Source organism: Anolis carolinensis, chromosome 5 (assembly GCF_035594765.1).
Source record: "Anolis carolinensis isolate JA03-04 chromosome 5, rAnoCar3.1.pri, whole genome shotgun sequence".
Lineage (NCBI taxonomy): Eukaryota > Metazoa > Chordata > Lepidosauria > Squamata > Dactyloidae > Anolis > Anolis carolinensis.
In genome coordinates, this window is record NC_085845.1 from 13466759 (window position 1) to 13479821 (window position 13063).

The window sequence follows — 13063 nt, forward strand, 5'->3', positions numbered from 1 at the left end:
TCTATATTTGAATGTTCTGATATTCATGTTTTTTTCTGTCAATTTTAATTATTTAATTTAATTATTAAAGAACAAAAATGTAGCTTGTTAAAACAAAATTAGATTGTTTTAAAAATCATCTTGATTTGCTACATGCATAACCCTTATTATCTGTGAAATATTCAACTGCTCATGAGTTTTCTGTTCTGGTTCTGTTACCAAATTGCAAGCTCAGCACTGCAAATTCTACGGGAAGCCTAATGGGAAATTGGCCATGATGCAACTTTGCATAAATGGGACTTAAAATAGCCTTTGGCTTGTTGACGTAAAGTGGGGCTCTCTGCAATAAATAGAAGCCTCTTGCCCACCAAAGGTCCATCCAACAAGAATCCAAGGCTGAATTCCTTCCTGAGTAGAGGAGCTGACCACTAAAGCTGAAATGGGATCTCGCCATCTTATCCTCTGGGTGCTGCTTCTTGCCTTGCACATCACAGCTGCAAGTAAGTACCATCTTGGATTTGCCCTTTAGTGGTCCTTCTTTCTCATTAACTTTGGCTGGGTGGCATCAGTGCCTTTTTTGGGTTTAATTTTATTTGTCTTTCACCTTTTCTTCAGCCAACTCAGAACATCAGAGATTAACAACCCTGTAAGAGCCGCTTTGAGTCTCCTTGTGGAGAGAAAAAGCTAGGTATAAATATATATAATAAACATAATGATGATAATAAGACGAAGACAGGAAGAGACAGTAACGTGCCCAAGGCCACCTTTTGCTCTTCTTAGGTGAGCAAAAATTTAAGCCCGTTCCCGCTTTCCAGGGCATTTCCATAGGGACAGAATGCAGCTTGGGAATTTCCAATAATTTGCTGAGTTAGCAAAGAAGAAAAAGACGTCTAACCTAGTAGGAGTCTATTTATATTACAGAATTATAGCACAATGGTTCCACTTTTAACTATCACAGTTTCAATTGTACGGAATCCTTGGATCTGGCAATGTTATTGTGTGCTTTCCATTTATTTCCAACTTAAGGTAACCTTAAGGCAAAGCTATCACAGAAGTTTCTTAGCTGAATTTATTTGGAGAGAGTGACTTTCCATGACTGAGTGGGGCTTCAAATCCTGTTCTCCCGGGCCCCATCTAGACTGCCATTATAATGCAGATCGAACTGGTCATATAATCCATGTCAATACAGTTAAACTGCATTATATGAGTCTACACTGATTATATAATGCAGTTCAGCCTGCATTATAGCAGAAGTGTAGATGGGGCCTCAGTGTCTAATCCAAGACTTAACACATTGCAACACACAGTGTTGAGAGATCTATTGCTTCAATAAACCAAAAAATCCAAGATTCCTTAGGATAGTCCTATGGCAATTGAAGTGAAATAATAGAGCTTTATCAGGGTAAATTACTATTGCATTCTTATTTCGCTTTAATTTCCCATGGCACCATTCTCTGGAATTCTGGAGTTTGTAATTTTGGCAGGCTATAAAGGAATCTGGCTTAGAACACAGAATGCCCTCTTTTATATTACCTATTCTAGGATTCCATATTATGTTGCCATTGTATAACAATGAAATACAACAGAATCCTATAGTACTGCAACTGAGTAGAGTGAAAGGAACCATAGAATCATAGAGTTGGACAAGACCTCATGGGCCATCTAGTCCATCCACCTTCCAAGAAGCAGGAAATCACATTCAAAGCACCCCTGAAAGATGGCCATCCAGCCTCTGCTTAAAAGCCTCCAAAGAAGGAGCCTCCACTACACTCCATGGCAGAGAGTTCCACTGCTGAACAGCTCTTACAGTTAAAAAGTTCTTCCTAATTAAAGTTCAGATGGAATCTCCTTTCCTGTAGTTTGAAGCCATTGTTCTGTGTCCTAATTTCCAGGGCAGCAAAAAACAAGCTTGTTCCCGTCTCCCTATGACTTCCCTTCACATTTTTATACATGGCTATCACTAAGGTGAAAGGTATTGGCTAACACCAACCAGCCATGGGAGCATAAACCATGTAAAAAAAAAATCCTAGAAGTCTCAATCCAACATCATCTGAAGTTCCTCGCCCTGCTCTTCACAGTAGGTTGATCCAGTTCCTGGATATACTCATACATTATCCACTAAGCCCCTGGATATACTAAATATAATGATGATGATGAACTATACCTTAACTCTTCTAAAATAAGGAACCATCTGCTTCTTTGAGTAGTGTGTTGCAGCTGTTGTTTTGGTGAGGTCTCATTCTGCAGGATATCAGAACAAATGGCCAAGGAGAGGATAGTGAGTCAGTCTCTACTTTATATCAATGAATTTTGAGAAGTTGGCAGTGTCATTTGGATGTTGATGTCTCTGAGCTTCTTCCTCCATGTGATGATGCAACGTCTCCTTTTGGCGTCCTATTTGATTGAATGTGACCTACTGGCTGCAATCAGATCAGCAGCTTGTTAGGAACTCATGAACTTCCCCAAAGTGGGTCAGTTCATTCTGGGTAGAAAAACATCCTGATATAATTTAAGACAACTCAAGCCTGAGATGGAATTTCCGCATTCTAACTCTGCACACTTAGCAGCAAGCTACAAGTGGAAATTATGTTTGAAGTTTATGTGATGGCACGGCAGAGTCTTTAGGAAACTATAGTGTCTGGCTTTACACAGAGGCACTTCAGGCAAGGTGAAAAGGTAACCAAATGAGTTTACTGAAAACAGAAAGAACAAACGCTAACTCCATCCGTAATGTAAGATACCTTAAAACAATACATTAAAAAAGGAGATTTTGCTGGTTGCAGTCATCTCTCTGGGATCCTTGAAAGTCTTTTGGCTTTAATGTAAAGTGATGGATTATAAGCTGGTGCTTAGAAGATATCTTGGTTTTCTACTTTGTGAAACTTGGACTGACCAAAAGCTTCTGTTGTCTCTGGGACTGAAGGTATATAAATATGCTGTCGAAGGCTTTCATGGTCGGGATCACAGGGTTGTTGTGTGTTTTCTGGGCTATATGGCCATGTTCCAGAAGTATTCTCTCCTGATGTTTCACCATAGATGTGGTCAAAACATCAGGAGAGAAGACTTCTGGAACATGGCCATACAGCATGGAAAACACACAACAACTCCGGTATATAAATACTGCTAGATGCAGAGTTTATTAGTGCTAAGGATGCCTGTTTTGGATTGCTGGGCCTCAGATTTACAGACAAAATCCAGGCTTCTAATGACTGTAGTTCTGTTGCAGAAAGAAAAAGGAGTTTAGCAAGAAAGCTCTGTAACAGGCAAATGGAACAGACCAACTAAGGCTGGCCTTTAGATTTTTATGCTCCACCCCAAAACTAATACAAATGGAGGCATCTACACTATTGGGAAACCTAAACAGGGGGAACTGAAGCAAAGAAGAAGAAAAGGCAAAGCCAAAGCTTCACAGTTTAAATGTAGACTGTATATCCTTCTATCACAAATCACGACATTAAGTGTTTAAGGTCCTTCATGAGCCATCACACCATGCCATTGTAGATTACTTGTGCTTTCATTTAGTTCATAGGTGGGCAATTTGCAGCCCTCTAGTCCACACACATTTGGACTGCAATTCCAATCATTCAGTCATCATAGTCAGTGGGGAAAGAATCAGTGTATCAATTGACCCTCTGGTTGCTATTGTTATTTGTGATTTCTGTAACTCATTTTACCACAAAGGAAAGAGAAAATGCCCTTTGGAAAAACGAAACCAAATTAACAGAAGCTTTCTATAGTCATACCATGTATGTATACTCATGTATAAGTCGACTTCGTATATAAGTCAACTTTGTTTGTAAGTCGAAGGTATGAATTTCCGCAAATGTGAAGGACTTGAGAGGTCTCATCAGTTTCTGGCTCCTGCAGGTATCTTTGACCCAACAGTGAATGAATCCTGCAAGTGTTTAAGAGTGAGGTCCGAATTCATCAATCCTACAAAATTTGCAAGAGTTGAAATCTTACCTGCTGGAATCCTCTGCCAAAGGATGGAAATAATGTAAGTGCCTCCATTCACTAATTTTGTTTTGTGGTTTCCTTTGGAGGAAGAGATGGAAAGTGGCTCAATTTGGTTTATTCACAAATATTCAAATCAATCAAGACTTTATTACGGTCCATGACCAGCACAGAGAAGGGCACAAATGCCAAAATATTCAAATTAGAGTTAAGATATACTGCCTAAAAATAGTATTTGTATTAGTAACTTAGCTAAGGCACCCAAGGTACCTTTCACTCCACACAGTAATCACACTTTAATACAATTTTGATTGTTATATATTTCTCCTGTGAAATCTGGGATTTATAATCTGAAGAAGCTCTATTGCTCTCTGGCAGAAAAATCTAAATGCCAAAGAAAACTACAAATTTAGGATATTACAAGATGGAACTAGAGCCCCTGGTGGCGCAGCGGATTAAACCGTTGAGCTGCGGAACTTGCTGACTGAAAGGTCGGCAGTTCAAATCCGGAGAGCAGGGTGAGCTCCCACTGTCAGCCCCAGCTTCTGCCAACCTAGCAGTTCGAAAACATGCAAATGTGAGTAGATCAATAGGTACTGCTCCAGCAGGGAAGTAACGGTGCTCCATGTAGTCATACTGGCCACATGGCCTTGGAGGTGTCTACAGACAAAGCCATCTCTTTGGCTTAGAAATGGAGATGAGCACCAACCCCCAGAATTGAACACAACCAGACATAATGTCAGGGGAAAAACTTTACCCTTTCTAAGATGAAACTATAAAAGAAAATTCAACTATTTATATCCTATCCATTATCCAAGGAATTCAGGGTTAAAATTAACAATTTAGAAAAACGATTAACAATAACTATAATTTTCAAAGCACTGAGTATATTAAATCCTTTATCACTCAATTCCTGTTTTAAATCAATTTTTAAAAAATGGTATCAAAATGCTATAACTGTGGAGGATAAAAGAGGTTCATATTTCCTGCTCCTCAGTCAGATTTGGGGTGGTGTCCAGCAATTTATTTTTTATTTCAAAATTTGTTGTTGTTGATGATGATAATGATGGTGGTAAGAAGGTTCTCTGCTGTTTTAATCCTCCACAATGCAGGGGATGCTTTGTCATAAAAACAGCTTGCAATGAAGCATTAAGGCACTTGCATGCACATATGATTATCCTGATCCAGATCTGAGATGTGGATTTAAATGACTTTTTAAAAAGTTCCTAACTGCTGAATCCCTAACTCCATTTCTAATGACAAAATCCAGCAGATTATACCATCCAATCCGCTTTGTCCTTGTTGTATTTCTTGTTGAACCTGAGTTTTCTTGCTTTTGATGTGGAAAAAGTGACCCTTTCAAATCTTCTTGTTTCACAGAATCACACTGAAAGGAAATAGAAAAGTGTGTGTTAATCCCGAATCTAAATGGGTACAGGTTTTAGTGAAGCTGATTCAAAACACGTAAGTCCCAACATAATGTCTGTTCCCCACTTCGGTCCCATCTAGCCTGTCAAGTCAATATTATCCAATGTGTTGTCGAAAGCTTTCATGGTCAGAATCACTGGGTTGGTGTGAGGTTTTCGGGCTGTATGGTCATGTTGCAGAAGCATTCTCTCCTGACGTTTCACCCACATCTATGGCAGGCATCCATTTGGATGCCTGCCATAGATGTGGGTGAAACGTCAGGAGAGAATGCTTCAGCAACATGACCATACAGCCCGAAAAACTCAGTTAATGCAGCCCCGGTATCCCACAATTGCCCACTCCTGCTTTAAAGGACCTTTCTAAGGTGGAAAAAAATACCTTTCAGAAAGAATTCAGCATTTTGGAAAACAACTTTCAAGCCGTTCAGCTGCTTCTGCTTGACTACAACTTGTAAAACTTTCTGTCAGCTACTAACTAGAAGGAGACATGATTAATCAGAACCATTTGAAATACCATAGCATTATTTATTTATTTATTTATTATTTACAGCATTTATATTCCACCCTTCTCACCCCGAAGAGGATACAGGGAGGATCACATTACACATATAGGCAAACATTCAATGCCTTTTAACATAGAACAAAGACAAGACAAACATAGGCTCCGAGCGGGCCTCGAACTCATGACCTCCTGGTCGGAGTGATTCATTGCAGCTGGTTACAGCTGGCTTGCTCTCCAGCCTGCACCACAGCCTGAGCTGTAATTGTATTGTGTGGATGGACCTCTGATCCCAGTCCAAAGCAGATAGTGTATGAATTCTCCAATAGTCTCTTGCTGCAATCACAAAGTTGGCATCTCTGCGTTAAGATTACAACTGCTCTTTGTGGGTTAATGGAAGACAGGTCTCTGAAGCCTCTTTTATGTGTCACTATAGTTCAGAGGGTTAAACTACTAAGCTGTGAAACTTGCTGACCAGAAGGTCGGTCGTTCGAATCCTCAAGATAAGATGAGCTTCTATTGTTAGCCCCAGCTTCTACCAACCTAGCAGTTCGAAAACATGCAAATGTGTGTAGCTCAATAGGTACCACTTTAGCACGAAGGTAATGGGACTCCATGCAACCATGCCGGCCATATGACCTAAGAGGTGTCTATGGACAACGCCGGCTCTTCAGCTTAGAAATGGAGATGAGCACCAACCCGCACAGTCAAACATGACCAGACTTAATGTCAAAAGAAAACATTTACTATAGTTTATCTTACTTTTTATTTTTCTTACAGGAACGAAACTTCCCCTTGAAATGTTCCAAAGTCTGAAATGTTCCAGGAGAGTGAAGAACAGATAACGCACAAATCCCAGATGCAATTTCTTTCTAGCTTCCTGCTTTCTGCATCCATTCTGCCTCCAGAAAGCTCAGTACTCCTGTTTATGTAGTTAATTCAGCATGCATTAAAGCACAGTTAGGCTGTGTTAGCCCTGCTGACATTCTGCAATTCCTGTGGCATAATCTTGTGTGTTCATGTCCAATATATTCTTATCCTAAGCTCACTCATGAAACACTTTCCCATAGTAAAGGCTGCAAAAGCATTTGCCTGCCTCGAAAACTGTGGAAACAGTAATGCACAGAGTTTCCTGAACTCACAGCCTGCTCTCCTCAAATATGCTATTAAGAACTTTCTGATGAACCATGTGTCTCATGATACATCCAAAATATGACAGTACAGTAGAGTATCACTTATCCAACTTTCGCTTATCCAACGTTCTGGATTATCCAACGCAGTCTGCCTTTTAGTAGTCAGTGTTTTTGTAGTCAATGTTTTCAATACATGGTGCTGTTACCGTGTATTGAACTGCATTTTCTGTCGGTTGTAAAACATGACGTTTTGGTGCTTAATTTGTAAAATCATAACGTAATTTGACGTTTAATAGGCTTTTCCTTAATCCTTCCTTATTATCCAACATTTTTGTTTATCCAACGTTCTTCCGGTCCGTTTATGTTGGATAAGTGAGACTCTACTGTACATAAAACACAATTTCCCTTCCCATCATTCCTGTTGGCTGTGATAATGAAAACTATTCTGTAGTCACTTTAATGAGACAGACAGTTGCTTTATAGAGAAATATTTAAAATCTATGAAGAATAATATATTTAATAACTGGTGGCTTTTAAAAAACGTGTGCTTTAGCTGGCTCTTAAATTCCTGATGGGAAACCTTTTAAAATGTGAATGGACCAAATGTGATGCAAAACTGTTTTCTTCTGTAAGTTTTTGCTATAGAACTGAACAATAAAATGATTTTTTTCCATTTGAAAATATGTCCTTTAATTGGATTTATTTTGGTAATTGTTGGAGAGGTGTACATACTCACCAATTTCCTACTCGTGGGCAATAATGAGCAGCATGCCTTAGGCAATAATGAGCAATGTAACTATTTTTTACTGTAGAGTCATTAGGGAGGTATATTACAGTTCAGGATTTAGTTTCAATAGCCACACATGTATTTGGCACAGTATTTTCTGTGCAGAAACATTGCCACTTTCACATTCATTTTTCACACATAACACATGACACACGTCTTTGCAGTTTACTGGGAGAGACCCTTAGTACTTCTGTTACTTAGCAACACCTGTGTAAAGTTTACATATGTCAACTGTGATATAGCATTGTGATCGATGTCCTTGCTTAGTACATGGGTATAGTCACAAAGCCAAATGCTTTTCATCCATCCTCTGTTTTCCAACTCTGACTATAGTTGGACATTGCAATACATCTGGTAATGCCGGATGATGCCTGTTTCCATATGCGTTGCCCGTTTCCTCTTTTGTTTACTTGATTGCATTAGGATCTCAGCATTCTTTACATGGTCCTCTTTTTGGAAAGATGAGCATTTTAGAACCAAATATCTGATCAAACTTAAGCCATCCTCCTTAAAAATTGCCTTTATTGAATTGCGATTTTAAATAACGCCTACTGCATAGACGTTAGTGCCATTGGAAATAGACTTTAGTCAGCCCTCTCTATTCACTGGAGTTAGGGTCACAAAATACCAAGGAAAGTGAAAACCCATGAATAAAAAAATGCAGTTTTCTCAATCTAAGATAATATTTCTCTAGGGATCTCATATAATCAAATTGTGCCAGAAGTTGATAAAGAATCTCACTGGAAGATCTTGAGAGGTCTTAGGAATTTTTAGGTCTCCAGGAATATGTCCTGATCAACCTCTGGTGTAAGTTAATCATAGCATCAAACTGGAAGATCTTGAGATTCAAGGACAGAACATTTTTTATCAAATAATCTGAGTAATCAAACCTGCAAAACAAAAATCTGGAGAGGTGAGATGGTTGGCTATATGCATTTGTAGACAATGTCAGGTGGAAGACATTGTATATTACGTGGTAAACTGTACCTTATATAGTCAACCCAGAGAAAGATTTCTGAAACAAATGGAAAACTGCGTAGAACAGGCATGGGCAAACATAGGCTCTCCTGTTGTTTTGGACTCCAACTCCTACAATTCCTTACAGCCAGTACCAAATGGCAAAACGGGTCCTGGAAAACGCTAAAGAGGCCCTAAACAACTTGTAAAAGGCACCAAATGGGCAAAACGGGCCCTGGATAACACTAGAGATGCCCTAAACATCTTATAAAAGGCACCAAATGGGCAAAACGGACCCTGGACAATGCTAAAGAGGTCCTAAACAATTTGTAAAAGGCACCAAATGGGCAAAACAGGGAGTTGGAGTCCCAAACACCTGGAGGGCCTAACTTTGCCCATGCCTGGCATAGACTCTTCCTGTATTTAGGGCAGGAGGAGATCAGTGAATAGAAATGTCCAACTTCTAATCACATCTGCCCCCCACAGCAGCCGTGTTTAGCTCACAGAGGTAATACATTTTCATTAAGTTCTGTGAGAAAAGCACACCCACAAGACAAGTTATCCTTTCCTTTGTGACTAGAAGGAAGCCACTTCGGTTCAAGTTGCAAGCTCTGCAAATGGAATTTGAAAGTGACATACCCTGGCCAACTGTTAAAAAAAATCCCCATACGGAATTTCATATCAAGTTTATTGGCTTGCAAGTTCATGTGCATTCGTTCCATGTAATAAGAAAAGAGAAAATGAGAATTGTCCCCTTGCCTCACTTTCTCTCTCTCTCTATTTTTGGAACACACCTCTGTTCCTCATATCATGAGGTCACCTTCTTATTGTCTCATTCAAAGGGTCAATATGCTACAGTTTTGTAACCTTGTAGCTACAGAATAAAAATAAGAAGGACCATGCTGGGTCAGACCAAATGTCTATCTCAGGATGTCAAATTCATTTTTATGGAAGATCACATCAGCCTCATGGTTGCCTTCAAAGGGCTATTGAATCCATGAATGGAGAATTCATGGGTCTTGAAGGTCTACTATAATGTTTTTCCATAGTACTTAGTGCTCTTTAGTTTTTACCCAATTTGTGTCCCCAGATGTTACTGAATGACAACTCCCATCACTTTTGATGATCCACCATGTGGACTGGGGATAATGGGAATTGCAGTCCAACAGCCCTTGTGGCTTTGAGGGTGGGAAAAGGTTAAATAACATTTTAAAGTCAGACATCCTATCCGCCAGCCTTGCATTTGTCCAAACCCCACTATCCTGACTGAAGAGAACAAACTGCAACCTTACAAATGTTACTGTTACACCTCCCATCAGCTCTAGTCATAATGTTTAATAATGGGGAATACAGACATTGTACCCCAACATCTGGAGGGCCACATAAAATGACATGGAAGACCAGATTCAGCCCATGGCCCTTGTGTTTGACAAAGGTGCTCTGTTTCATCCAAACATGTTCTCCACACAGTTGCCCAAAATACAAGCCCACCAACAGGATGCAATTGCATTGGAACCCTCCATCCTGCACTACCTGGTAAAAGATATACAGTGTGTCTGCTGAGGTTCAGTTCTAGGACCACCACTATGGATGCCAAAATACATGGAAGTTCAGTTACAGATAGGATATAGCTTTTCTCTGTGTTTTATCCAAGAGAGCATGTCTCGAGGCATCTCTAAGTCCTCCAGTGTAATAACTCCCTTGGTGCTCCTTTTCATTTCTAAGCTGAAGAGCCAGCATTGTCTGTAGATACCTCCAAGGTCATGTGACCAGCATAACTGCCTAGAGCTCCGATACTTTCCCACTGGAGCAGAACCTATTGATCTACTCACAGTTGCATGTTTTTGAATTGCTAGGTTGGCAGAAGCTGGGGCTAAAAGCATGAGCTCACCCCACTCCCCAGATTTGAACTGCCGACCTTTCGGTCAGCAAGTTCAGCAGCTAAGCGGTTTAATCCGCTGCACCACCGGAGGCTCCTTTATACACACTGCCCAATTAATAATTTTGTGGGTGAAACAAAGTTTATGTACATCCAACTATCAAAAAGCAACGATGCCACAACCACCCATATGAACAATTGTGGTTTCTTGATAAGGAGTATTTTGGATCTCAGGATAAGGGAAAATCTACCTGTATAGAGCCATAGTGCACAGGTTGAATTTTCTGTAATTTTCTGACCAGAGCCATTAAGTGATATGGGTAAAAATCAAATTGTATATGCAGGACTTGCTATGTGCCTTGCTACCTTTTCCTCTCTTTTTTAATGAAACTATTTAGTCATTGGAGTCTCTGAAGGAGCAGAGCTCTGAAATAAAGATTAGACTGGATGGCCCTGGTGGTGTCTTCTAACTCTATGATTCCATAATTCCATGAATATGAAACTTTCTTTCACAAGTGGAGATCTACTGCCCTCTAGGTGATAATGAGATAATTTACAAGTCAGTAGATGAGTAATTTTGTGGCCCCAGTCTTAAAAATCCTAGGTCTTCTCCAGGTAAGGTATTACTTCCATTAATAGTCAAACTATTCTGCTCTTGGGAGTCACAACAATCTTGTAACAATTGTTCTTATTCCCACATCCACTTGTGTCCTAAACATACCCATGATTTTGGTCCATTCCCCATAAAAACCTCCCTTCTATCTTTCCGAAGTATCCATATTCTTTTTCTCACACGTTTTTAGCACTATAACTTTAAATGAAAGGGCGTGGGGAAGGAAGAAACGTTAGGAGAAATTCATTTAGGGAAGGAAGGTCAGATGACAAAGTTCAAATCCTCATTCAACACATCATGAATGAGACAGCTCAGAACCAAGAGTAGATCTACCCTGTAGAAACAATGCAGCTTAACAACACTTTAACTGCCATGGGTCAATACTATGGAAGCAAAGGATTTGTAGTTTACAAGATCTTTAGTCTTCTCAGCCAAAGAGTGCTGATGCATCACTAAACTACAAATCCCAGGATTCCACCGGATTAAGCTATGGCAGCTAAAGTGGTGTCCAACTGTATTAATGTTGATGTTGATGCATCCTAAATCTATGGGTATAGACATATGAATTTACTTCCATTTATGAGGAACAGGAGGAAAAAAAAGGTCCTCTCATCTTAGGTTTCAACATTCTTACTTCTGATATGTAATTTCAGCTAACACAAGAATGTAGGTACAGGGCCCAGTGTGCCAAGCTCCAAAGACTGAATGAAACACAAACAGGATGAAGGCAAAGGAACAGATGCTTTTAGTCACTTTGACCAAAGTCAATGCCAGCAGAGTTAGAGCTCTCAAAACTGACATGCCACAATGAAATCTTACAGAAATATTTATGGGACTGTGACAGCAGTTCAAAATCCTGAGTTCTCACTGGCTTAGCCTGGGGCTGGCTAGGATCCGCGCACTGGTTAGGTAAGCCGTGCCTTCTGCCATTGTCACTGATTGGTTCTTGGGTCTGGAAGAAATTTTAAGAAACTGTCATTGCTCAAATTGAAGTCTCGTGGCTATTTCTTGATACGCCTCTCATAGCTGCACGCAAGAGGAAATGTTTGATTTAATGGGTGCTAACAGCTCCATTCCTGGTGTTTTGTCTGGCTTAACAATGGGTGGCAGGGGTGTTGGAATGGTATGAATGGGTTCCTATGGAGAGGAGTCAACTGGGTGTTGGGTAACTTCCACAAGACTATTGGGTCCGGGTCTATTGTTAATTCCACAGAGCCATTGTGAGGGGATTGTTTCTTCCACTTGGGGGAAATGATGAGATTTTCCCTCATGTGTGTATGTGTTTTATGCAGTTTGGTGAGTACAATCTGGAGGTCTCCTGAAACTGGGCTATCATGAGGTCACGGGTATTGGGGTCTGTTTCGAGGTTCTGGGTTTCGATAGCACATAGTCCAAGGAATTGACAAAAAATTGATCTAACCTTGCCATATAACTTGGATATTTTAAAAGTCTTAATATGTACATGTACAATTTCTGATCTTCAAATGTTGTAATGTATTCCTACTTGACTTGAGTAGAAGGATTATTGACTGACTGACTGACAATTTCTGACAAAGCTTGAAACTCTGGGCCAGTCTCTGGGCTTATTTCTGGTTGATTGGATAGCTTTTTCTTCAAACTACCGTCCACTGCCATTTGGTGTTTACAGGATTATTTTGCAAAGAGTCTACCAAAAGTTGACCATATAATTGTGCTGGAGGACCTCCTAGAGAAGTGTTCTCCATTGTAAAAAAAATCGTGCTTTCATATTCATAATTCCCCCACTTTCATGGGGATCTTGTGTCCCAACACAAGAAAAAAATGTATGTATGTATGCATGCAACTCTTACAATTCC

The 13063-nt window shown here is 39.9% G+C and overlaps 1 protein-coding gene across 1 annotated transcript; it reads left to right on the top strand.

Moving 5' to 3' along the window:
• The first annotated feature begins 328 nt into the window (after positions 1-328).
• LOC103279059 (interleukin-8) lies at positions 329-7673 on the top strand. Its single transcript, XM_008112139.3, has 4 exons — positions 329-479; positions 3847-3976; positions 5314-5397; positions 6640-7673. Exons 1-4 carry the CDS (start codon positions 419-421, stop codon positions 6656-6658), a joined length of 294 nt encoding a protein of 97 aa, XP_008110346.1. The 5' UTR covers positions 329-418; the 3' UTR covers positions 6659-7673.
• The last annotated feature ends 5390 nt before the right edge of the window (positions 7674-13063 follow it).